We start from the raw sequence: 27,877 nt of genomic DNA, 5'->3' as shown, positions 1-27,877 counted from the left end.
TTAGACGTCAATTAAAGTGTATACAATACGTAAATTTTGTAATTCAACTAAAATATCTTTGTTTCAGGCTAATTTGACAGAAAATATTCATTGTTGTTTTTAGGCCCTCTTTGGTTCGATATTCCCAAAATCCTTTTTCAGATTTGATGCTTTCCAAATCCCTTTTTTGGTTTTGATTCTCTTAAAAGCTATCGTTATACTTTATGGTATAAAAAACCCTTTTCGCGTTTGGTTCTCTTCCATATTCTACTGGTCTTGACTGTACCTGATGATTGTTATACCAGTAAAACTTTGTTGACCTCATTAGAATCGGTATCATACGTGGATGTTACATAAGAACAGTGGACGAATTCCCATACTAAATGAATAAACCATCTTTGTGCACTCAAAAACGTACTCTCGTCCTGAAAATACATGAAGTATTTGCCACTGGCGTCAAGGAGTCAACAATAAATCTTTCATATTAATTTAGAACATCCCATTTAAGTAATATAAAATATAACAATAAGAGAATTGTACATAATTTTATCTTCAACTAAAATGGTGAACAATGCAACAATTTGGCACACAATTTTACAAATACAAAAATACTGATATAGTATTATACAGTTCTCTAACAAATACTGAATGAATAAATTTCTAAAAAATAAACTTAACGCAGAGCAAATCACAGTCGTATAGGTAGAGAAGTAAAATGCACTGTAAAATCTCCACTAAATATGTATATGAAAATGGTAGAAACTATCATACAATGGCAACGTTTTAAAACTTCGCAGTTAATTCTAAATAGTTTCGAATGAATGTTTGAGACACAGGAGAGGATTAAAATTTCGATTCACATTCTTCCGTGCTGTTCAATTGACGGAAAGAAAACAAGTTTCGTGTATGTGCTAAAAATGTCCACATCCATCGGGGAGTTAAAAGATGTAGAAGAAGCGATATTGGGATATATAAATTTCGCTTTCTTTTCAGCAACAGTATATTTAATTTGATTTTGTTTGTTAAATTTTGGAACCACTAGATTATGGACTTATTACTGGCCTTAACACCTTAACACCCCCAACACTTATACTGCGACAAAAAAAGCCGTCTAATTATCAGAACATCTGTTTCCAATAATTACATATTCAAATTAACTCATAAAAATTACAACTTTTACCTAGTCCGAAAATAAACTTTGGCGAGTAAGGTTCGATAAATATATTCCTATTCGTACCCTGTTGCACTATTATTTGATTCATAACATGTAAATCTTTATAAACACATACAATACTCTTTATAAACACATACAATCGGCATTGCTGATATGCATATATCTACATTTCATAATGAATTACAATAACTCTCTCTCTCTCTCTCTATCTCTCTCTCTCTCTCTTTCTCTCTCTCTTAATGTTAGCATATCATGACATAATTAACTAAATTCCAAATGTAGCGGGTGTGTTGAGTCACAAGTAAAGCACAATGGAAATACAGTTTTCTTAGTGATCTTAGTGGTACATGTACTTTTTTTTTTTGTTGCATAGGGATTTTCCTCATCAAGCAACTTAATATCCCGTAAGATAATTTAATGAAAGACCTCAGGTCTGAGCCTGACACACCAAACTTGGCTTGAAAGTTACACATTTAGTGTACTATATTTCAAATAGAAAAGATAGTAGGTTCACGAAGGGTCAATATTGGTCCTATAATTCCGTGTAATTCAACTTCATTAGTAATAGTAAACACTAACAAAATATGTAAAAGTATTTTGCAAATACAAAATCAACAAGTTCTGAATGTTTAGAAAACTTATCGTCGCTGGGCTTCCAAACGGTCGTATATGACTTTTTTTGCTAAAACTACTTTTTCACACAAACCGGCTTGGCGGGAGGAAATCTTTGATATTTCAAAATATCATACAATTAGACCAATTAAAACATTTGAAATAAGACGTGTGACAAAATTGCCAATCCCAATTGCTTGTAAAGTTTGCTTCCTAAATGTTGTATGTAAACTTGAAAATTGTTGTATAACGGATTTGGGAATCAAGATTTCATTCTACTTGTTGTTCGTCTATGAAGAGACGGTGCATATCCTGTATTCAAAAGATAATTGAATGTTCCTTGATCAGACCGTAACGATCCTTCCATTCTGATTGGCTCTTTTTTTCACTGTCTTTTTCATTGCTTCTCGATCTTTCTCTGAAGCATAATTATGTTGTTTGTAACGAATGTAGTTTAAAAAAGTATCGACTGTAAATTTTATTTTGCTTTGAAACTGAGTCAAATCCGCGGATTTCTTTCTCTGTTCCTGGGTATCAAAATATATGTCGAATGCAAGATAAACAAAAGAGATCTTCTAGGGAAAAGACAACCGAAAGTTGTTGCAGTCGCCATTGTGGGTATCTATCTTCAAGAACCACTGCACATGTCTGTAAAATCATGGCTATAAGTGAATTTATTAATAAAACATAAGTAAGCAATGCAAACACTATGTAAAGCGCTATTGCTAAACCTGGGATTCTGGCTTGAATTAAAACTCCAAAATCATCCAAACCTAACATTAGCTTAAACATAGTTAACATAGCACCTCCACAACAACTATAGCACCTCCAAAACTACTAAAGTGTTCAGTTATAGCTTCCTCGTATGCAGAAGTTTGCTGATATAAACTCACCTTGTTTGTTAAGTTTGCTTCCTAAATATTGTATGTAAACTTGAAAAGTGTTGTATAAAGGATTTGGGAATCAAGAACTTTTACATTTCTTTATTTCTGTAAAAAATAAGGTCATTATGACATGTAATAATATGCACGGTCAAGAAGAAAAATCATCATTTTGACTACCTTTTGGATAATTTAAATAGTTTTTGCTTCAAATGACATTGGAAACATGATTATTTTGTAAGGATGTGTGTCTGACCCACATAATGCTTTGTATAACAAATTTGTTTTGGTCGAAGGATATGGCCAACGTTTTTCAGAAGGAAAATATGTTACAAATTAAGGAAGATCGGTCTTTCAGAATCAGTTTCGTATCAAAATATTATGCATCTTAAGTTTTTCGTACATATCAATTTCAGTGAATTAAGTTTAACCAATGTTGAGTTTATTTTAATACTGAATATGGCTGCAATGTTTGCCATTGAACATGTAGTGTCTAACAATCAACTCATCAAATACAGTCACATATCATACACATACACATGTTTGCTTTTGATCCAAAATACTTGTAAAATTTAAATAACCTTATTGATTATTTAGCTTTATCAACAAAGGAATGAAAGGACCCAAGTCAACCTCAGATTTAATTTATATACTATTAGTAATTTGCAAACGGCATTCAGCCAAACTAATCCTTTTAACAAAGAATTATCAAAGTCTAAGTATGAAAAATAACTAAAATTTTGCAATTAAACTGTTCCACGAAAAGGTAGTTAATACTGAGAATTAAGAAAACTGATTTTATAACAAGTCATTATCAAATATGAAAGCATTACAAAAAAGATATGCTCATGTCAAAACTATTCCGGATAAAAATAAATAATCCTTGAGATATCTTACAAACGAGCACTAATATGTTAGCGCTATACGTATAATGTTATAAGACTACAAAATTCTTGACAATAATAAAATCATTCATGAATTAAATGTTACAAAATATTCTACTAGTTCTATGCACCAATCTAGTCATATCTTATTTTGTTACATCAGGTGTAACAAATAGATAAAAGCGTCATTAAGAAACAAAAAACAAAACAAAACAAAAAACAAAACAAAACAAATTAAAACAAAAACAAATGCACATGCACTTTAAACGTCTTCTAAAATGTATGGAGACAACCAATGTAAAATTTAGTGTTTTATATCACAAAATTCACCTCAATTACTGAACAGGTTCTGCGTACCTTTTCCTTTTTAAATTAAATAGACAAAATGCAAACATTCAAGTGGAACTAAACGGACTAGCTGAATGAATAAATAACGTATAGTGCCTAAAAATATAGGCAACAGCTGCACTGGCCTTGTCAACTGTTTAAGATTTATCGTAAATGCATTCTAATATACGTTACTACATATATATGGATGTGTGCATACTGTAGGTAGGGAACTTGTAAACAAAATTAAGATTATTAAAAGAAAAACAAATCTAAAAAGAATAATTTCAAATATATATCAAATTCTGAAAATAAATGTGAAATGATCTCAAGAATGTCAAATATGAATGAAAATAAGCCATTTTGTAATTGATTGCTATGTTACAGTCTTTTATGATTAAAAATGTATGCACCCGATAATTTATGTCGGATATCTCAAAACAGTTTTTACATGTTAATTATTTTAAAGCACCCAACTATCATTTTTATTGAGGGGCCAGAGTAGGGCATGTGTTTTGTTCTCGGGATGAACAATTTTTCGACTTTATGTCAAAACAAACTATTTTTTGAATAACATACAGGAACAAGAACAATATTTACAACTCAATGTTGTTTTCATTTATTTTTCCGAATTTCCACTTCCCTTCTGAAAATAAATATTTTTTAAAGAAATTTAGAATTAAACAAATTATTAAAAAATAACATCCCCCCATAAAAGATATGGTCGGAGCCTAACAGGCATTTATATATTTGCTCATTTACATAAATTTCAGAAAACCAATAACAAATGTCTGTTACGTACTTTAATTACTGGCTCCGTTAATCTTAACAATGCCTAAAATCTTTCATTTATATTAATCGTATGATTTATGCACTTGCATTAGGGTATGGCTCTATATCAACGTGAGGATATCCATTTGGTATAAAAAGTTCTTTTCTTTCAGGGCAACTGTAAAAGTGATCATGAACATGCATTTTATTTTCGACGGGAGTAAGTAGTCCATCTGATCGCGTATATTCACTCGCCGCTGAAGCAACAGACGGAGATTTTCTATTTTCCTTTTCATGCATGTTTTCCGAATGGTATCTACGCCTTCTGCTCTGAGGTGATTTTTCTGATTTAATCAAATCTGGTTCAGAACCTAACTTTGTAGCCGACTGTTTTATAATTATTTCCTCTTCTAACACTCTACTGAGCTGCTTATTTTTTCTCGCTGATTTCTTTCGCTGTATACCAGTTCCATCATCAATGATTATAGATGGCGTTTCTATTTCAGGTCGTTTCATTCTACTTGTTGTTCGTCTACGAATGGAAGGTGCATATCCTGTATTCAAAAGATAATTGAATGTTCCTTGATCAGACCGCAACGATCCTTCCATTCTGATTGGCTCTTTTTCTTTCACTGTCTTTTTCATTGCTTCTCGGTCTTCCTCTGAAGCATATGTTGTTTGTAACGAATGTATTTTTAAAAAGTATCGACTGTAAATTTTATTTTGCTTTGAAACTGGGTCAAATCCGCGGATTTCTTTCTCTGTTCCCGGGGATCCAAATATATGTCGAATGCAAGATAAACAAAAGAGATCTTCTAGGAACAAGACAACCGAAAGTTGTTGCAGTCGCCATTGTGGGTATCTATCTTCAAGAACCACTGCACATGTCTGTGACATCATTGCTATAAGTGAATTTATTAATAGAACATAAGTAAGCAGTGCAAACACTATGTAAAGAGCTATTGCTAAACCTGGGATTCTGGCTTGATTTAAAACTCCAAAATCATCCAAACCTAACATTAGCTTAAACATTGTTAACATGGCACCTCCAAAACTACTAAAGTGTTCAGTAACAGCTTCCTCGTATGCAGAAGTTTGCTGATCTAAGCTCATCTCACCGACAAAAACGGCATACATGCCTGCTGTAAATGCAAACAACATAAACGAAATAATGACTGAAAATCGCAAAAGATCTCCTATAATGACTCTTCGGATCATTTCTGTGAAAAAACTAAATAGCCGGATAGCACGTAAGAAAAATACGGAAAACCACCAACCAGCAATAACGGCTAGTATTAAAGCAATATTGTCGTGTGTGTTTTTGGTTCTTGTCATGAAGAAGTCAACAAATAAACTTACAGAAAACGCAATTAAAAAGAATACGTATCCTAAGTTGTGAAAAATATATCGAAGCGTATTCGGTCGCCTTGCCTTAGCAATCAGCAACAAAAGGACCATTAAGCAATAGACTCCACCACCAAGAACGACACTCATCCAGGATACAAATTCAGCAAACGTTCTAGATGCAGCCGGAACATGAATTTCGAGTGTAGTTGTGTTTGAGGCAGTTTTGAGGGCATATAACTCAGACCTGATGACTATTTCCATAGTTAAAAACACGGTCATTAATACATGCAGAAAGCCCCATATGAAATAAATATACCTTAATTTCTGCCATTTTTCAAGAATGATATTCTTTACTGGTATGGTTTCAATTATTCTGAAGGCAGAATGACTCTGGTAGTCGAAATCAAACATCATTTCTAAAATCGATTCAGTTTCTGGATAATCAAACTGGCTACATTTAAAAGGGTTGCAATTCGTTTTTGACTTGATACTTGTACGAGAAACACCGTCAATATTTCTGGAAACCTTTTTGCTTCCGTAACCTTCGTTTGCAGTTGTAGTCGATGCCACATGATGATTAGCAACCGTATCAATTTCAGTGATGTCATACAATTTTACGTCAAACAGTCCGTCATGTGTGCTTACAAATGAATAGACGTTTTCAAGTTTAATTATGAATTGGAAAATTTCAACAACTCCTAGTTTAGCGGACAGTTGCAATGGTGTCAGATAGTCGTCGTTTTCCAAAAACCAGATATATGAATCTTCTTTTAAGAAGATGTCGGTGTCCATGCCTTGGTATCGACCTTGACTTGAATTATTCTCTCTCATTCTCTCGATGAGGTATGTAAACATGCTAATAACATTGTCGGTTTTGTTTGGATAAACAGCAGAGTATTTTACCAGAGAATGTAAAACAGTGTCCCCACAACTGTTTTGAGCATGCATATTAGCCCCATGTTCCAACAAGAGATCCACGATGTTCTCGTTAAAAGTCAAAGCCGCAACACTTAATGGTAGTTCTCCCATCATTACCGTATTAGCAAATATTCTGCCAACTGCCGGTGTATTGATCATAGTCAATTTCGTCCGGTTTGAAAACTGCTTTCTCTCCGATTCTAAACCCGACGACGAAAGCAATAATTCTGTTACCTTATCATCGCCTCTCGTTATAGCAATGTGAAGTGGTGTTTGTCCTTTGTAGTTTTCGGACGTTTCCCTTGCCAGAGACAGTAAGTCTGGACATATATTAATTATTCTGTTTATAATATCAAAATCATCTTCGTATTTTACGGCCATATGAAGTAAAGTCTCGCTTTCATCTTCACCTTCGCGGTATTGCTTCATGCAGTGTAAAGGACTACATTTGCCTTCCATTATAGAGAGCAGTTCGCGAACTTTTTCGTTTGAATTGGCTTTTATTCCAGACGACAGTTCTTGTAAAAAATTATCAGGATTTGTATCCAGTAGTGTGATGAAATATCTTCGTGTATTTTTATCCATCTTTCGTCGTGTGATGAGTGTTTTCTTTTGTTTTTCACCTGTAAATATAAGAAATCTATTTAACGTCGTCCGTACAAACATTTCTGATATTTTTAATTAAAATTACATGATTTTTAGTAAGTTATGCACATTAATTTGTATTAGAATCATTTAATTCAATGAGTAAAGAAAAGATATATTAGTCGGGTAAATCATAGTAATGTGATGATAATAATTACGACAACAACAATAAGATTAATAATGATAATATATAAAGATAGTAATGGTAATAATAATGATAAAAGTAGTGATTACTTGTAGCTCCTGTAATATAGAAATCATTTCTTGTAGCTCCTATTCTGTTCAACCCGAATAACGTGCTTAACATTGTTACTGACAAATTGTGTTCTTTTGATTTTATAAGAAAGCTATCAACACGATTATGGCATGTGTAAAAGGGACTTTTTAATCAGTTTGAGAAAATGACTAACCTAGGACTTTGTTCGTTGTTTTTTTTTATATATATATATATATAGTACTTTATGACTTTTACAAGCATTACTAATAGTTGGAATAAAAATTAGAACGATTAGTTTCCCTTAAAGCATTCGAAAGTCCTTTTAAAAATATTAGTTTTAAATGAACTATGAACTATGTCCGAAATTAGGGTCAATTCATGATAAGCATAAACTTCTTGTCGTATTCTTTAGTCTAAAATTTATATTCGGTACAGGAATCTCCTGCTATTAGCTAGGCAATAAGAACTACAGATGCAACAGTCAATACAGTTTAAATATGCTGTATATACAATGTAAAAATTCATTGTATTACAATGGGAATCGGAATTTCAGACAACAATCTGCTGTACACGAAAACAATTTGGAATGTCAATCTTGATCACAGATCATAATCTACAATAGCGAAAGTCGGTATTGGGTGTGGGGTGTTGAACAACAAATATTAATTTAGAAGTGGTAGTAATCGTAATCTCCATGCGTTGATTTAGTTGATGCTCTATGACATTGCTATGTTTCTATATATGCTTTATGTGCCGACGGTATCAGCAAGTCCCTAGTATAAGTCAAATATACAGATAAGAATGTGGGATACAAATGCAAGCGGGTCTAAACATACACGTTATAGGTGCTATTGATTGACGGTCGTAAACATGTGATGGGTAATGAATAGCTTGGTATTTTAAGAGAGAAGTAACAGTTCAGTTTCTCGATAAAACTTCTTCCATATATCATGTCATATTAATCATGTACATTACTGAAAAACAAATTATCAATTTCTTTCGATATACACAAAATTCTGCTGCGGCATCCCACTAAGGATGATTGTTTCGCATTATTAAGCGCAAAACTTAAAATTGTTCACAAGGAAAGTAATTAATCGCCATGTTTTTCATAGACATTGAAGTGTATCACCACTCACCCATCCATTACATATGTCAAGCTTCTTATCGCACGAGTCTATACGACCTTGGATTAAATCTGACAGAAATTACCAAGAATCTGCCATCAAAAACAGATTCTTAAACAAAACATGAGCAAAACAACCACAACCGAGTTTTCCGACAGGCATATTTAAAGTAGGGGTAATACTAAAGTACTCAACCCGACGGATCGTTATTTCTCGGTCAACGTAGATAACACATGGTATATAGCCAAACCTTCAATTAAAACCAGTTAAGAAAAAAAACCAAAATATTCTGATATCATATTAGTAAACACAAGAAAATCCTACTAAAGAATAATACGAAAATCTCAGACGCCAGTCTTCAAAGATTCGTAATTAGGTGTCTGCAAAACTTACCCTTCGGTGCCTACGAAATCCATGACTTGTTTTCGTCCCCGTGAAAAATTCGTATTATTCTCGATAAAGATATACATTCTTTCCAAAAAATAGCCAACACATTTAGAATCCATTCGGACAATTGTATGCGTGTATCATATTAGGACTTTTTGACCCGTTTCAATTCTTCCTAACTTAATATGCGTAATTTATTTTATACTATGCTATACTCATATATGTTTTAAATTGTATATCGTAATCTATGATAAGTATATTAATTAATAACTTGTAACCTAAGATTATTTCCCCACTTAAACATGTTAAAATAGTTTTATTAGTTAAACAGATATTAGCCTTTATTACCTGCAGGTTTAGATTTACTCCTTTTAATGATTTTACGACTTTCATCAATTGTTACATTTCCCTTTTCTGTTTTACTTTCGACGCTGTATTCTTTTTCATTTTCTTCTTCCATTTTTGTAGTTTCTAACCGTAAGTATACTAACAAAATAATGTTTATATCAAAGATCTTCAATTTTACTTTCATTGAAAATCTCTTTTCCATGGAGTGCATTTGAATAGTATAATGTTCATTTGGTTATTGTTTTTAAACAGTATGATTTACAAAATAGCGTAGTCAGTATACTGAATTTATAATTGGTGTGGTTTGATTTAATTTATTTCATTATTGCTTCGAGATTTTATGATAAAACTTCTTTCCTATGTAACTATGATATAAAAATTCATATTTTAAGAAAAAGTTCAAATAGTTATTGTTTTCTTGATACACGTGATGCATTGCTTATTGTAGATCTAAATGTTTGAAATGCAATTATATAACGGCCTTACTTGTGTTTTAAAAGGAAAGACGATTCTAATATCATAATTACCACATACCGTCGTAGAATATGTAATAAGTAATTACTTAATAACCAAATACAAAAAAAAATCCCTTTAAATAACCTTTTCTCTACACGAAACTTTTATAAGTCATATAACAAACCCCATTTGAAGATTTAAAAGCAGTGTTGCTTATGTATTTATATAAACTAAATAAAGGCATTTTGTACTATCTTTTTAATGTACAATGACCCGACCAATGTCACAAATTAACCATAGTGTACCTTTGTAAACATTCATTTTTACGATAAAAGGATATTTTGGCTTAAAACCTTGGCAAATGTAATATTTGATTTAATCCGCATTTTTTCAAACTTCAAAATTAACTGCAATTGATATGCGAGACCTTTATTTATTATATTTCCAAAACTAAACTCGGCCTTGTTTAAACGGACAATCGCAGAACAAATGTTTTTAAAGGTTGCCAACTCGATGAATTACATACGATCTGTGAGATTACAGACAACGTAAAAGTTTGTTGTTCATGTCAGGTTCATGGATAAGGACAATCAAAGAATTAACTAAAAATCTATGTCAGCATTTTTACAGACGTACAACAAAAGAATTTAACAATAATATACAGAATGTATTTGTTAAGCCATCGTTTTACAAAAACAACATGTAAACATTTTCCAGATATTTTGTACGCATCGGTATTGGCAAGAAAATACGAATATTGTTTTATTGAAACTTGTTGTTTTAAGATTTTGGAAATAATCTAAAATTAAGGAATGTATCTCCTTAGGCAAAGCTCATATTTCTTGTACGGGCATGGCAACCGTTTTAGTCCTATTTTGTTTCAGAATATCTTCAATGTTAATATAAAGTTTTTTTTCAAATTTTTTGGCCTCAAAGGTCAATGGACAGACATAAATTGTCTAAATGCGCATCTGGTGCAGTTAATATGAAGCGTTAATGTTATTGCAGTTGAATTCTTCGACCAACATTATAAAATCCAAATAAAATCAAGGAGAAATTCATAAGCCTGGTTATCTTTGGTGATATATTTTACCCTTCTTGATGAAACTGGACTTTTAAAACAATTTTTAAAAAATGTAGAAGAGGAAAAAAATAGTGTAAATATAAAAAAAAAACACAGATGTGGTATGATTACCAACGAATGAGACAACTGAGACAACTATACACCAGGGACCAAAGTAAGAGGATTTAGGCAACTATATGTCGTCGTACGGCCTTTAACAATGAGCAAAACTGATACGGTATAGTGAACTATAAATAACCACAGCATGACAAAATGGGAAATAATCCAAAAGAGGAAAATATAATGTGTGGTGTATATTAATTTCAATATAAAATGTCATTTCGGTGTTTAACGTTGCCAGATGAATTATCTAGTTTTATTCTCGTTTTTGGTTCTGAATAATTATTATTAAATAAACGTTTATCAGAATTTCATTAAAAATTATACTAATCTATGCTGCACGATGTTTTCTATCAAAACTTAATCTTAAATAGTGTTACATGACTTACCATAAAGTTGCTGGCGCACATTACAATGTGCTTATCATAAAGTCCCAGAAAAAATGTAGTAAATGAATAAAATAATTATTTCAAATATATGAAATCACTTTGAAACAGCGATAACTATGGAAAATGTGGCAATACCTTTTTCCCACTGTCTCGATCAGCCTCGCGATCAGCACACGAACAAAATATTAAATGCGCAATGAAATTAAAAAGAAACGCAATGTGATTACAATCTTTAAGATTACATTTCTATTACCCAAGAAAAGGATGCTGAATATAAGGGATTGTTGCAGTTAGATATATTGTGTCTCTCCTATAGTCCATTGATTATTTCAGTCTCTACTGATAATGAAAATATAATTTATGTTTTGAAAGCGTTGGCTGTTGTATATACATGTTGTTAAGTGACTTTTGATTATCAACGAGACTGAGTACAATATTGGTAGATTTCAAAGATTGACTAAACAACGGCAGTTGTTGTTTGCAATTATCACTTAACCATCGTATGCTGTCAAATACAAGAATGTAATTTGAATGACAAATCTAAAATAGAGAAATAGATTGATTACCGCAGTCAGTCCAACTGTTTTTTCTCAAATAAAATAATAATAAAACACTTATGAACCACATCAACAAACGACAACTACTGAACATCAAATTCCTGACTTAGGACAGGTGCAAACAATTGCAGCGGGTTTAAACGTTTTAATGGTACCAAACCTTCATCCTTTTTCTGAAACAATAGTGTAACATCACAACATAGAAAGACACACTATAAAATATCAACTGAAATAGCTTAACTCAATCAAAGGACATATTAACACCAGTGAACATACACTGAACAAATAAATTTGACCTATGATACAATGTAAATACAAAATAAATAAACTAAGGGAAGAATAATAAAAGTAACATGTTATACCGCTATGAAATGTTAAACAATTTAAGAAAACAATATGCTCGAACAAAAATATCAGCCATTTGCAATTACTTTAAACACAAGTAAATGAAAATAATTTTGTTGTTATGTATACGTGTACAGTTCAAATAGAGAAAGGAAATATTTTTACAAAATAAATGATTAAGACTAAAAATCGTAGTATGTACATTTGCAGAAGGGTAATCTACATTCAGATGACATTAAGATATACCAGTAGTCTTCTCAACAGTCAATACAACCCTACGATCAGTAACGGCACCTTTAATTTGTGATGATGTCAATGATTTATCTGTGTGAAATATAATAACAAGCACAAAGAGATCATGATGCACCTCTAAGAAATTCTATTTCAAATATAAAACAAACCATGCTGCTTTTTTGAGAAATCCCATATTATTCACAGGACGTTCTACATCTGTGAGAAATATGACAACAAATACTGAACAGACCATGCTGCATCTGTACGAAATTATATATCAATCACAGCACAGACCATGCTGCACCTGTGAAAAATCTCATAGCAAATACGGAACAGACCATACTGAATTAGTGAGAAATTTCGTTGTACGCATAGAGTGTCCATCGATAGTTTTTTTGTGATGCTTGTTTGATTTTGTGAGCAACAAAATAGGTGTAGTGTCAGAGATAACCAGATATACGATGTATATGAACAAAACTAATCAAAGATACCAGACTGATATTTTTGTATTCAAGCTGCGCATTTCGAATACAAAAAACTCACCAGTGACACTCGAATAAAAAAAGTTAAAAAAAAAACAAATCAAGTACGAAGTTGGAGATCATTAAAAAAACAAAATTCCAAATTGTTTACCAAAAACTGCTACGGTGATCTATTCCTAGGGTATGAAATCATGCATAATCTCAGATGTAGTATAAACATGTCTTAAAAGACAAATAAACAAAAAATCAAACAATACATTTGCCTAATAGTTTTAATATTAGTCACAGTAAAAAGAAATCTGCATTTCAAAAGTCAGATTCTTTAAGGAGTGTACTGTTTGTTCCTACACAATCTTGTTGATAGGTTGATTCTTCATCCAAAGTATGAGATTTCTATAAGAAAAAGAAAAAAATACATATTTTTGGTTTTTAAAGTCAAACGCTGGAGGCGTAACCATGTATAGTCTAGCACCGAAGATTTAAACTCCAGTGCCGGAGATGTAAAAGACTAGCAGTAATGATGAGTGACGTATGCCGAACTAAATAAACGTACTCAAATAATTGTTGATTACATACTCAGTATAGTCTGTTATATACATGATTTTTTTTGTATTGTTTTACTTCGTGCTTAAAAACTTTCATTATTTGCACTATTTAATGTTAATTGTTTAGTAAATAAGAATCATCAGCAGTTTTCCAACGTTCAAAACTCGTAAATATATTTTGAATAAACATGAGAAAGAAGCCTCAGGAATCGCTTAAGCGTCCCCTGCTATGGATGCATCACCCGATGTGTGAATTCAGATTAAGTTTTAAAAAACACAATTGGGAATACGAGACAATTTTGCAAGAATTGAGTTTTTTGTGTTTCCAAGCAGACATCAATTCAAGAGCCTTGTCCGTAGTTGTCGTGTGCCATATCATTAATTTGCATAGAGAGTTGTGTGTTGATGGCAGATCTTAAATAATCTTTCTGTTTAATATTTTCACTACTTTATAAACTAGGGAAGATTAAGAGCGTGACATTTTGATGCATTTTCGTAACGCTATATCGACGAACGCAGAAGACTCCTTTCGTTATGGATGTTTCGTAACGCTATATCGACGAACGCATAAGACTCCTTTAGTTATGGATGTTTTGTAGTAAAGGTTTAATATGATAAGAAACTTTTATTGGTAATTGTATATTTACGACATCGAAATATAAAGTACCATTATTAGTACGCTTGATGGACATTTCTAGATTTGTCAAATTTTAAATCTTAAGATGCATAAATACGTATAAGGAGCTATTCAATCAGAACTCTTAACCATATAAACTAATCGAGATGTAACTTATGTTTTAATTAGCTCTTCAAGTTCCAAATGTCATCAAATATGTATGAAATTTTATTTTTAGTATTCAAATATTTACATATTTTCAAGAACGACTTCGATTGAGAAGTTTTCTTTTTATTTAATACTTACTTCAGTTACAGGAACATCGTCTGAATCTGAAGCAATTTGAATCAAAAGTCATGTCCGGTGAATGCCTATTTTTTATCCAGAAAATCATAATGCTGATGACAAAAACTGCTATAAAAATGCCAATAAGAATGACACTTAGTGTGTTGTTCGTCACTATCACACGAAAACTGTCTAAATCTGTATCCACTGTCACATTTTTCATAACTTATCTGGATACTCTAAATCGAAACAATATATAATTTCTTAGTCTTCACACAATTCTAAGGCTAAATTCTAATATCATAATAACATTTCAAAATGATAGACAACGTCAGTATGTTAAGTCCTTGATTTTTTCCTACGCAGCTGCTAACATTCCTTGACATTTATTGTTTATTATTGTTTTTGCTTATACTTGTATTATTGGTTTCTATCATACGGTTCAGTTCTTTTCGTTTACTGATTTTTTATTGTTCTTTTATTTACATTTTTTTAACACTGTTGAAGAAAAAGAAGGATGAGAACTAGTCAAACCTCGCCACAAGTTCATGTGTCTTTACCAAATCAGAAACCTCGCTCCATGTTCACGTGTCTTTACCAGTCAGGAACCTCGCCCACTATTCACGTGTCTTTACCAAGTTAGGAACCTCGCCCCATGTTCACGTGTCTTTAGCAAGTCAGAAACCTCGCCCCATGTTCACGTGTCTTTACCAAGTCAGAAACCTCGCCCAATTTTCAAGTGCCTTTACCAAGACAGAAACCTCGCCCCATGTTCACGTGTCTTTACCAAGTCAGACACCTCGCCCCATGATCACGTGTCTTTACCAAGTCAGAAACATCGCCCCATGTTCCAGTGTCTTTACCAAGTCAGAAACCTATCTCCTTGTGCAAGTGTCTTTACCAAGTCAGAAACCTTTGTATTTACCCAGTCAGAAACCTCGCCCCATGTTCACGTGTCTTTACCAAGTAAGAAAACTCGCCCCATGTTCACGTCTTTACCAAGTAAGAAAACTCGCTCCATGTTCACTTAGCTTTACCAAACCAGAAACATCGTCAATGGTTGTTTTTTGTTATATCTTAATGTTATTATTATTTTGATAATTTGGTAATGCTGGCAGATCTTTGATTGCCTCTGTCATATTGATTAACAATTCGTTTAGACTCGGGGATATAGAGCATTTGTGTGTTGTAAAATAGACTCAGGCGATATAGAGCTTTGTGTTATCAAATAGATTCAGGCGATATAGAGCTTTGTTTGTTGTATAATAGACTCAGGCGATATAGAGCTGCTAACATTCCTTGACATTTATTGTTTATTATTGTTTTTGCTTATACTTGTATTATTGGTTTCTATCATACGGTTCAGTTCTTTTCGTTTACTGATTTTTTATTGTTCTTTTATTTACATTTTTTAACACTGTTGAAGAAAAAGAAGGATGAGAACTAGTCAAACCTCGCCCCACGTTCATGTGTCTTTACCAATCAGAAACCTCGCTCCATGTTCACGTGGCTTTACCAGTCAGGAACCTCGCCCCATAATTACGTGTCTTTACCAAGTTAGGAACCTCGCCCCATGTTCACGTGTCTTTACCAAGTCAGAAACCTCGCCCAATTTTCAAGTGCCTTTACCAAGACAGAAACCTCGCCCCATGTTCACGTGTCTTTACCAAGTCAGACACCTCGCTCCATGATCACGTGTCTTTACCAAGTAAGAAACCTCGACCCATGTTCCAGTGTCTTTACCAAGTCAGAAACCTATCTCCTTGTGCAAGTGTCTTTACCAAGTCAGAAACCTTTGTATTTACCCAGTCAGAAACCTCGCCCCATGTTCACGTGTCTTTACCAAGTAAGAAAACTCGCCCCATGTTCATATGTCTTTACTTAGTAAGAAAACTCGCTCCATGTTCACGTAGCTTTACCAAGCCAGAAACATCGTCAATGGTTGTCTTTGTTATATCTTAATGTTATTATTATTTTGATAATTTGGTAATGCTGGCAGATCTTTGATTGCCTCTGTTATATTGATTAACAATTCTTTTAGACTCGGGGATATAGAGCTTTGTGTGTTGTAAAATAGATTCAGGCGATATAGAGCTTTGTGTGTTATAAAATAGATTCAGGCGATATAGAGCTTTGTGTGTTGTATAAAAGACTCAGGCGATATAGAGCTTTGTGTGTTGTAAAATAGACTCAGGCGATATAGAGCTTTGTGTGTTATAAAATAGACTCAGGCGATATAGAGGTTGGTGTGGTGTATAATAGACTCAGGCGATATAGAGCTTCGAACATTCCTTGACATTTATTGTTTTTGCTTATACTTGTATTATTGGTTTCTATCATACGGTTCAGTTCTTTTCGTTTACTGATTTTTTGTTGTTCTTTTATTTACATTTTTTAACACTGTTGAAGAAAAAGAAGCATGAGAACTAGTCAAACCTCGCCCCACGTTCATGTGTCTTTACCAAATCAGAAACCTCGCTCCATGTTCACGTGTCTTTACCAGTCAGGAACCTCGCCCCATATTCACGTGTCTTTACCAAGTTAGGAACCTCGCCCCATGTTCACGTGTCTTTAGCAAATCAGAAACCTCGCCCCATGTTCACGTGTCTTTACCAAGTCAGAAACCTCGCCTCATTTTCAAGTGCCTTTACCAAGTCAGAAACCTCGCCCCATGTTCACGTGTCTTTACCAAGTCAGACACCTCGCCCCATGATCACGTGTCTTTACCAAGTCAGAAACCTCGCCCCCTGTTCCAGTGTCTTTACCAAGTCAGAAACCTATCTCCTTGTGCAAGTGTCTTTACCAAGTCAGAAACCTTTGTATTTACCCAGTCAGAAACCTCGCCCCATGTTCACGTGTCTTTACCAAGTAAGAAAACTCGCCCCATGTTCACATGTCTTTACCAAGTAAGAAAACTCGCTCCATGTTCACTTAGCTTTACCAAACCAGAAACATCGTCAATGGTTGTCTTTTGTTATATCTTAATGTTATTATTATTTTGATAATTTGGTAATGCTGGCAGATCTTTGATTGCCTCTGTTATATTGATTAACAATTCGTTTAGACTCGGGGATATAGAGCTTTGTGTGTTGTAAAATAGACTCAGTCGATATAGAGCTTCGTGTGTTATAAAATAGACTCAGGCGATATAGAGCTTTGTGTGTTGTATAATAGACTCAGGCTTTATAAAGCTGCGAACATTCCTTGACATTTATTTTTTATTATTGTTTTTGTTTATACTTGTATTATTGGTTTCTATCATACGGTTCAGTTCTTTTCGTTCACTGATTTTTTATTGTTCTTTTATTTACATTTTTTAACACTGTTGAAGAAAAAGAAGGATGAGAACTAGTTAAACCTCGCCCCAAGTTCATGTGTCTTTACCAAATCAGAAACCTCGCTCAATGTTCACGTGTCTTTACCAGTCAGGAACCTCGCCCCATATTCACGTGTCTTTACCAAGTTAGGAACCTCGCCCCATGTTCACGTGTCTTTAGCAAGTCAGAAACCTCGCCCTATGTTCACGTGTCTTTACCAAGTCAGAAACCTCGCCCCATTTTCAAGTGCTTTTACCAAGACAGAAACCTCGCCCCATGTTCACATGTCTTTACCAAGTCAGACACCTCGCCCCATGATCACGTGTCTTTACCAAGTCAGAAACCTCGCCCCATGTTCCAGTGTCTTTACCAAGTCAGAAACCTATCTCCTTGTGCAAGTGTCTTTACCAAGTCAGAAACCTTTGTATTTACCCAGTCAGAAACCTCGCCCCATGTTCACGTGTCTTTACCAAGTAAAAAAACTCGCCCCATGTTCACATGTCTTTACTAAGTAAGAAAACTCGCTCCATGTTCACGTAGCTTTACCAAACCAGAAACATCGTCAATGGTTGTCTTTTGTTATATCTTAATGTTATTATTATTTTGATAATTTGGTAATGCTGGCAGATCGTTGATTGCCTCTGTTATATTGATTTACAATTCTTTTAGACTCGGGGATATAGAGCTTTGTGTGTTGTAAAATAGATTCAGGCGATATAGAGCTTTGTGTGTTATAAAATAGACTCAGGCGATATAGAGCTTTGTGTGTTGTATAATAGACTCAGGCGATATAGAGCTTTGTGTGTTGTAAAATAGACTCGGGCGATATAGAGCTTTTTGTGTTGTAAAATAGACTCAGGCGATATCGAGCTTTGTTTGTTGTAAAATAGACTCGGGCGATATAGAGTTTTGTGTGTTGTAAAATAGACTCAGGCGATATAGAGCTTTGTGTGTTGTAAAATAGACTCGGGCGATATAGAGCTTTGTGTGTTGTAAAATACCAGTCTATTGTTATTGACCTCTAGCTGTATTTTGGTTTTTAGTTGGATTTGGAATGTAGTCTAAGTCACACGAACACCACATCTCCTTTGGTCATATTTTGTAAAATCATATGATGGTCTCTTCAATTGTAGGTAATATAATCAAAGTACTGAAGTACTGACCATCGGATGACCGCAGGTTCTTGTGGATGGTCAAAAGCACATGTCACAGAAATAGATCACATCTCTATACCTAAAACTGAAGTTAATTTACAGAGATATATTTTTTTCTGATACAAGTTCGTGCATGGATGATGAATAAATGACAGGAAATTCAACCGCACCGTAATAACTATTATATTGTAGTGAAACAAATCAGTATACCTGGGACTATTATACTAATATAATAATAGTCCCAGAGTATACACTGGTTTGTTGTTATATATTATATTAATATTTCGGTTGCATGTATATATAATTTTCATCTATTTGTATATCATTCTATTCTACTATTCTAATTATAGTGCAGTGCAAGTGCATGGTGGACACTCTTCTGTAAAAAAATCGATTTTTCTAAAAGATTGGATATGAGAAGCCATTCATATTTTCCCGCAAAACAATAACAGAGTTATCGGTCCTTGCCGGGAGTGTCGCAAAACGTTCTTGAGATATTCTTCCGTAAGCTTTAACACAATTTTTCGGTACGTGTGCATATATATCATCAATGATTTTTTACTTTATATATAACTAACGACAACACATTTTCATATTATTAATTTGTGTTTTAATAAAAATATTTATAGGAGTATCCATTGAAAAAATGAATTTGAAACAAGCGATAAGTAATGTTATTTTGCACTAGATAATGACCGCGGATCTATAATTTTTATAGATCGGTTGAAAACCCAAAACTAATTTGCATAATGGAAATTTAGGCGATAGCAATACATCGAAATGACCTCACGGTCATCGCGATGTAATAATATATCACATGTCGTTTTCGTGTTTAATTTTGTTTCACATGGGTTTTGTTTGCGATGATTTTTTTTTACAAAATGCATCTTTAAACTAAAAATATATTCCTTTAATATAAATCCGACAATAAGAAATGCAGAAGGTAAAATAAACTCAATAAATTTCAAACATAAATTTAACCCAGAGAGCTAAAATCATATATTGGGTTTTAAAAAAGATTTTGTAAATTTCGCTTTAAAGATAAATTAAATATTCTGACTACTAAAGTAATTAATCAATTACCTGTCACATATGTATGTCCATTTGCTTGTTGCCAAAACTATACCGCATGTTGCCAAAACTATACCGCATGTTGCCAAAACTATACCGCAAAATAAGAGGGCAGGTGTTTCTGCAAAAACACGTCTGACATAACGCAATTTTACACATTTATTTGACACATTCAAAATTACTGTCTGTCTTTTAATTCGTTCTTTCACACGTCTTTATAAGATCAAGGCGTCAAAACGTTAGATCAACGTATCCATATCAATTGCGGAACAACATCTGTTCCATAAACCAGATAATTTAGATATTTAGTTCGGCCGTCAAAGTCGTCATTTGATATTTTTACCCCTGTATACCAAAAATACGATAAATTTGCTTTTAGTTTCAACTGCTCGTGGACGCTACAAACCTTAATAACACAATCCAGAGCTTCATAGTTAAAAACATAACGCCACAAGAACAGGCCAGTGAAATACTATTTATAGCGCAATCGCTCTTATGCGAGCCAAGATTTGATTAAAAAAGCACCGATGTTTGCCAAAGTTTGTCATATATAGTTTTTTCAAACTTTTTATGACAACTAAACGGAGCTTCTGTGTGACACTTTGTGAGAATTCGTGTGTTTTGAATAGATTTTCATGAAAACGTAACGTCGACCAATGAACCGCAAAAATTAGGTCAATGATAGATCTAGACGAACCCTGACAGACGGAAATGTACACCGTACAATTATTTTGTATATCAAATATGCGTGGCACTTTTCTTCATCTCGAGAAAATGACCTTATAAAGATAAAATTAAATGTTGGTCAATATAGTATCACCGAAAAAGTGAGATCAAGACAAGATGAAACCTATCAGAAGTACACTTTACAAGGATATAATACCGTATTCACCAAACACAGATGGACAATTGCCTATAGTATCTGAGAAACTGACCTAATCAATAAAAAAAAAACTTAACGTTGATCGTTGAATCATGAAATGACGTAAATTTCAGGTTTGCCGTGTCTAACGGCACAGCAAGATAAGCATAGCTATGTCTCGTATTCTGCAACATTCTGTTGTATCATGAAAACGTTAACTTTATTGAGTGAACGAATTGAAAAAGATGTCAAGGATGAGACGATAACAAGACAAAAATTTGTGACCAAAAGACATCTGTATTTAAAAGAGTTTTCCGACCTCCATTAATCTATTAATACAAAGCAACTATCTCTGTACACGAGGAGTGCCAATATGAGAATGAGCTGCTTACTCATTAGGCAGAAAGGAGCGCCTTCGTTTATTCTTAGCTTTTTTTACCAGTTCACGATGACTCTGTGTTGCATTTTATTTTTAAATTTCTGAATTGTTTCTATTGATCTTGGTCTTATCGATCCTTTGTCTTGAAAATTTTCTTTTGTTTTTCTAACTTTCACAACCAATGTTTTTGTGTTTGTGATAGGGTTTGTATGTACCGACGGTTTATGCATTTTGTTATGTCTTATGGTTAGCGGTATCTACAAATCCGTTGTGATATGCATGAAGGCTTACCACCGACTATAAATCATAAATCTTGTTTCTCGTTTAAATTGATTTAAATTTGTCATTTCGGAGTTTTTCATAGCTTGTTATGCGGTATGTGTTCGGCTCATTATCGAATGCCGTACGGTGACCTACAGTTGCTACCTTTCTACGTCATTTGGTCTCTTGTAGAGAGTTGTCTCATTGGCAATCATATCGCATCTTCTTATTTTTATATAACTTATCAAATAACAATATAAGAAACTAGTACTACTAAAGGGTGTTTTTAACTACCTTGACTGGCTGTTAAGCCCTCACACGGTCGGCTCAGTGCCCGAGGGCGTTTGGTGAGCATTAGAATGTTGTTGTTGTCGTAAAGTTGGAAGAAGGTGGCCATTTTGGTTTTGCGTGGATCGATTTGGTTTGTTGACTATTTTGGTTTGGTTTGAAGTATATTGCCTTCACAACGGTTGTTTCGCAACATGGCCAGGTTGATCAGCTGGGCAGCCCACTAGCCATGTCGATGTTTTACTGGTGGATGAGTCGTGGAAACAGTAATAAATGTCTACAGAAAGCCTGTTTAGGATCAGTGTGGTAGCTCTATATCACGTATAACTAGGCTTAGGTTGGGTACTACCACGGTGGAAAACTGGTCAATTACCCAACACCACGGATACTAGTGACCAGGAATGCCAATCCTTTTTAGCATCTGACTTCATCCGTGATGTGGGTTCGGTTTGTTTTGCTCAAGCTTAAGTTCTCAGTTAATTGTTTTGTACAATTTTGTTTGTCCTTGACCATTGGATGTTCTATTTCTTTTCGACTTCTCAGTTTTACTACCCCCTTAGTAGCTTTTCACCTTAATAAATCGTTTTGAAAAAGTCTTTTAAAAATTCCACTGTCTTTATGGAATTCGTGTATCAATGGACGTATACAAAAAACTTATTTTTAATATCAGAAAGCAAAATATATTACTTCTTCAATGCTCGTTGGCAGCTTTCCACAATAACCTAAGGATTTTACATAATTGATAGCCTTATAGGGTTAATTTAAGAAGTAAAATATCGATTAATAGACCTGTTACATGTTGTATTCACTTTGATTAGAATTGTGTATCAATATATTATATGATTAAAGGTTAATGGTATGTCATGAGGAAAACACATAAGAATATTCATAAATAAAAATAATAATCATAATTCAAGCAAAAGAAAAGAAAATGTATGAGGATATCATAAGAGGCAAAACACGATTTTGATTAAATGATTTATACATTCTCTTAGTTCTTTCAAAGCAATCTTGATAGCATTCTACATCTATTTGAAATTAAACAACACAAGTTTAATGAACCATATAAATAGTTATATACGATCATAAAGTTCTCCTTGTTCCCACCTTTTAATTCTATTTAAACAAGTTAGTTAAGTGAAATTTAACTGAAAATGACACAAAAGTTGATCATTAGTTCTAAGAAACGAGCTTGGACCTTGAACTTTAATTACATAAATAGAGCGCAAAATATAGGTACGAATGACCTAATTTCGCCGAAAGTTGCTAAACTCTCGAAAGTCAAGCTGCATCCTTACACCAAGTTAATTGATTGTAGGTCTTTCACTATCTAAATCATTAATACAAATATAAGAAATAAAATAAGTCAATGAAGCGTAAAATCTAGGTCAGAGTGACCTACTTTATGATTAACACTTTTACTACCCTAGACCTATCATATGAGTATTTGTTACTTCGGTTTTGAGATCTGAACCCTGACGTACAACTTAATAAAAGTCAACATGAGTGAAATAAATATGGGAATTTTATACTCCCCAAGATACATCATTATCTGATATAGTATGTCTCTTACTTTCTAATATTTGATTCGGACGCAAGACCATCAAATTCAATGTGGCGTAAAATATAAGTCAAAGTGATCTACTTTTTCGGTATGCTACTTTGCTCCCCAAGACGCATCCTTACACATATTTTTAGGATTATAAGTAACTTAGTATCTGAGATAGGAACTCGGACATTAAACTCGATATTAAAACTTACGAAAGACACTGAACTATGAAATGTATGGCATGTTGTTATTATCTTATAACACATGGTCAGTTTCTCCAAGACAAGTATACATTTTTGTTTAGGAACCAGCTATAGCCCACCTCCGGGGCGGTATTTTCTCGCTGCGTTGAAGACCCATTGGTGGCCTTGGGCTGATTTCTTCTCTTTGGTCGGGTAGTTGTCTCTTTTACATATTTCCCGTTTCCATTCTCAATTCTATGTATGCTTTTTCGTTTCTTCGAAATGACTTCGAACGCGGACTTATAATAGTCCCCTTGAACTTGGTTACGGCAAACAAACAAAAAAACATCAAACAAAATAAAACAAAATAAAACAAAAGACTACTATCATGGTTAAATATGCATGAATGTTTTATGCAGCATAGTTAAGCCAAACAATTCAAAGGCCACGCAGTAAATCTAGCAACACAGAACTTCAAACCTTTGATATGCAAGATTACCTGTCAATGTGTTCGTGCCAGATCGCTTCTCTCCCTTTTCTGCCATTAAATATTTATTTTATAGAAACTGTTTCAATATGTTGATAATCTACGAAAATCCAAAACTAAATTGTGTTTTGTGTCATTAATTTACATGTGTAAGACAAATTTTACCATAATAATGTTTAGACATTGACAAAAACATGTTCTTTTTAACTAAAAACGAAAGAAAGAAAAAACCGAGAGAAATTGAGAAAGAAACTATCGGAAACCTATGATTATGTATATCGACTGTTTTTACTACTTAACTTCGATTTCCAAGGGAATCAATAAAGAAGACTATATTTCATATAGCGTTGATTATATGTGGAGGGTGTATATTGAGTAAACAGAATAGAGAAATAATAATAAGTCTAAAATTAAGAACAGTGAGAAATGGACCAACAAATAAAGAATAACGAATAAGAGTGTGCTAAAATATCAAAATATAGAGAATAATGGGCAACACACATAAAGAATGGAGAAAAAACAGCCTAAAAAATAAAGAACACAGAAATAATGACCCACCATCCAGACCCTCATACGTATTAGTCTACGGTATTATCTAATTGTTACGGTAGCATGTTCTATTATTAAGATATAATTACATGTAATTAAATTTAATCTATAGTCTTATTGGATTTAATCAAAAACGGATTTCGTAGAAGCTGAAATATGTTTTGAAGTATAACGGTAGACTGAGCTCTTCAAATATCAAACTTATAAATGCTTGCGTTGCATTTTGATTATATAGATTTAAATGTTAATAAAAATCGATTTATAATTCAAGGTCACCGATGACGTTAGCTTTCAGTCTTCATATAGATTTGCAGAAAGAAACATACCATATAATAGACATATCGAATATTAATCTTTCGGTGATATTTGTGCAGTTTTTATTTTGTTTGACATGTATTTTAATTATTTGTGTTTTAGAATGAAAGAAGTGTTCTCTCTAAATATCTGATTTTCTTAAAATATCTCTCTTTGTAATGCATTTATGTAACAAGTGTACACTGTGGTGTAGCTTGAACCTTATTCCTAGTAAGCAAACTATGTATAATGCTTTGCAGTCATCCACTCAGCGTAATTTAAAAAAAAACGGCTTCGCAAAAGAGTTTTTAACATTTATTGGGGTTACGACCATTTGATTTTCTGGAGGGTGTAGGGGGATTTTGAAAATGAAAAGCATGGCCAAGTAAGAACTGAAAATGAATGAGATTGCACAAGACAGGATGAAAATGAATATTCTGCAGCATTAAATGCAGAATAGTTGAAGAAAGAAATGTGTACATAAGGAAAATATTTGTTGGTGCGGCAAAGACGCAGAAAAAAATAAGCATGCGTAACAACAGATGAAAATAAATGATCAATCCAGGAAAATCTGCCTGCCCCTCCCATCCCTCAGAATATCAAATGGTCGTTCTCTAAATGCAAAAAGTCGAATTTCATTCAGGTTTGATTTCTAGATTGTTTGCCTAACGCCAATGACAAATAGAAAATGCATATTCAGGACAAGGGCAAGTCATTTTAATAAACCAAAAGGTTCTTCAAAGTGTGTCGATGATAATGAGAGCAAGAATTTCGATTGCCACCTTGAAATTGAAAGGACGTCCGACCGGACATGGCTGCGTAATTATACATCCCGCACAGATAAACGGACGTCAATTTTAAGCCTGGTTTTATACTGCAATATGGAAGAAGGGATGACCATATTCAATTTTGTTTATTCAGAACGAAAACAAATCAACAAAATATCATGCAAGTAGGTGTACGCAAAATGGGTTTACCGAAATGAAGGGCGGCAATTTAGACTTCATTTGGAAAATAGCGTATGTTGAAAAGTGTTGGTATAGAATACGTACCGGTACATCCCTAAACGCCAAAACGAACGTCTCTTACTTTCGGCATAGACTGTACTGTCGCACGGGAGAAATCGAAGTGACCATATTTCTATAACCCCAATAAACCCTATGGGTCATTGCTGGTTAAAATTTCAATACCCGGTATTTGACTTAAGTCAGGTCCTGATTAAATTCGGTTATATTAATGTTTACGATCAACCATATCTTAGAAGCATTGTCAAGATGTATTGATATATTATAACTAGATAAACTACTTAGTCTGCTTTATATGAACAAAGGTACATGACGGTGCTACGAGGAGCACAGTTCGTTCCCATTGGAATACTAAGTGTCTGCAAAAACCACGTCCACTAATACAAATATATTGGCAATAAAAAAGTTAGCATCGCATCAGTTTCACAGTCCTGACCACTTGTTTGAATCAGAGTTTAGTTAAAGGTATAAATTGTCCGTTATCAAAACAAGATATTTGTATTTGGTATTTATTATGAAAGCAAGTTGGACTAATAAGTCTTCAAGTAAATAATAAACAACGCGTGTGTAAAGGTAGAAAAGTCAAATGATGTAACTTCTTCTTTCTTAAGTATGGAATAAATATTGTACATTTTATTTCTCTTTCTCTTTCTCTTTTTGTTTTATTGGTTAAACATTTGGTGAGCCTCACTGCCTCAAGCGAAGCTACGCCACTTCTTGCAATGTATATATGTGAGCATGGTTTATATGTGAACATGGTGTATCTTTACTTTACACTTAAAACTGATTCACCAAATAAGTTTAGAAAAAAACAAAACATTGAAATAAAACGTAGTTTACTGACAAAATTGATAAGACCCAAAACAAAAAAGAACCAAAATCTTTTTCATGTAGATTATGGTCTTTTGGGGTAAACTTGTTTGGATAGCCTCACATGTCTTATTTTTCGACTATTATTGAAAGGTTTGTATCTAAAATTCTCTCTTGAAATTTGTTGTTTTGCTTTGCCACGTGCACTGAAAATGTCTCTTACGAAATATATTCTAAATTTTCCAAATTTGAAGCTTCTTACCTTTGTCGCCAATTAATGTTCAATTGTATCCATTATGAATGCACCACTGTCTTCTTTCCCATGGAATATAAATGTTTTTGTCGTGTTATATATATTTTTCGCATTTTGATAATAGATCTTCTTTGTGTACAAAAATAGATTTAAATGTCTTCATGTAAACAAAAACAGCTGATCGATCATAAGTATATTTAAAAATGAAAAATCCTTTCAAATTTCCCGTCTTATAAGTAATATGCGTTATATACAACAGAAAGTCTCTGACTAATTCCTTTGTAAGCAATGTCCACTTTATTAGCTCACTGATATAGACAAAGCAATCTGAATCACGTGGATTGGAAGCTCACAACGATTTACCTTCAAAACTGACAAACTTTTTCAATAAATTAATCATATGACCTCAAAAGTGAAAAATAATTTGGAGAAATTCCAAAATCAGACGCTGATTTTTCTTTGTGTACATATTTGGAACGTTAATTTTTACTTGGTTAAAACGGAAAACACATGACAGGAACAAAGCCGCAATCAATAAGGCTTTCTAAATTAGTATCACAGGTAGATCTGATCTGCATGAATATAACTTTGCATTTCCCAATTTGCAATTGAAATCGATAATAAGTGAATAGTTTAAATATATATATACGTATGTTGTCAGAAGTTAACTGTTTGAACCTTGGCCAT

At 33.3% G+C, this 27,877-nt stretch overlaps 2 protein-coding genes and 1 long non-coding RNA gene across 9 annotated transcripts in view; 1 reads left to right on the top strand and 2 right to left on the bottom strand.

Moving 5' to 3' along the window:
• The window catches only part of LOC127728151 (40S ribosomal protein S18), an 821,762-nt gene that overhangs the window by 82,136 nt on the left and 711,749 nt on the right, over positions 1-27,877 (top strand). The window lies entirely within an intron of this gene.
• LOC127728040 (transient receptor potential cation channel subfamily V member 5-like) lies at positions 510-27,763 on the bottom strand. 6 transcript variants are annotated; one of them, XR_007993983.1, is made up of 3 exons: positions 9,618-10,185; positions 4,660-7,516; positions 510-2,413 (listed from the first exon to the last, which is right to left on the bottom strand). XR_007993983.1 is itself a non-coding variant. In XM_052235210.1 (3 exons), exons 2-3 carry the CDS (start codon positions 24,315-24,317, stop codon positions 4,725-4,727), a joined length of 2,838 nt encoding a protein of 945 aa, XP_052091170.1. In that variant the 5' UTR covers positions 24,318-24,359; positions 27,200-27,763; the 3' UTR covers positions 510-4,724. The 6 variants fall into 6 exon arrangements, 5 of the variants coding, with proteins under 5 accessions (XP_052091170.1, XP_052091172.1, XP_052091171.1 ...); XM_052235210.1 differs by lacking the exon at positions 9,618-10,185 and adding exons at positions 24,272-24,359; positions 27,200-27,763 and having other exon boundaries at positions 510-7,516; XM_052235212.1 differs by lacking the exon at positions 9,618-10,185 and adding exons at positions 24,272-24,310; positions 27,200-27,762 and having other exon boundaries at positions 510-7,516.
• On the bottom strand, positions 13,528-20,422 carry LOC127728188 (uncharacterized). Its single transcript, XR_007994027.1, has 3 exons — positions 20,264-20,422; positions 14,731-14,948; positions 13,528-13,656 (listed from the first exon to the last, which is right to left on the bottom strand). It is a non-coding gene; the product is annotated as an uncharacterized LOC127728188 (long non-coding RNA).

Source organism: Mytilus californianus, unplaced genomic scaffold (genome assembly GCF_021869535.1).
Source record: "Mytilus californianus isolate M0D057914Y unplaced genomic scaffold, xbMytCali1.0.p SCAF_2, whole genome shotgun sequence".
NCBI classification, from domain to species: domain Eukaryota; kingdom Metazoa; phylum Mollusca; class Bivalvia; order Mytilida; family Mytilidae; genus Mytilus; species Mytilus californianus.
The sequence above is the reverse complement of the archived record's forward strand: the minus strand, read 5'-3'. Positions and strand labels throughout refer to the sequence as shown.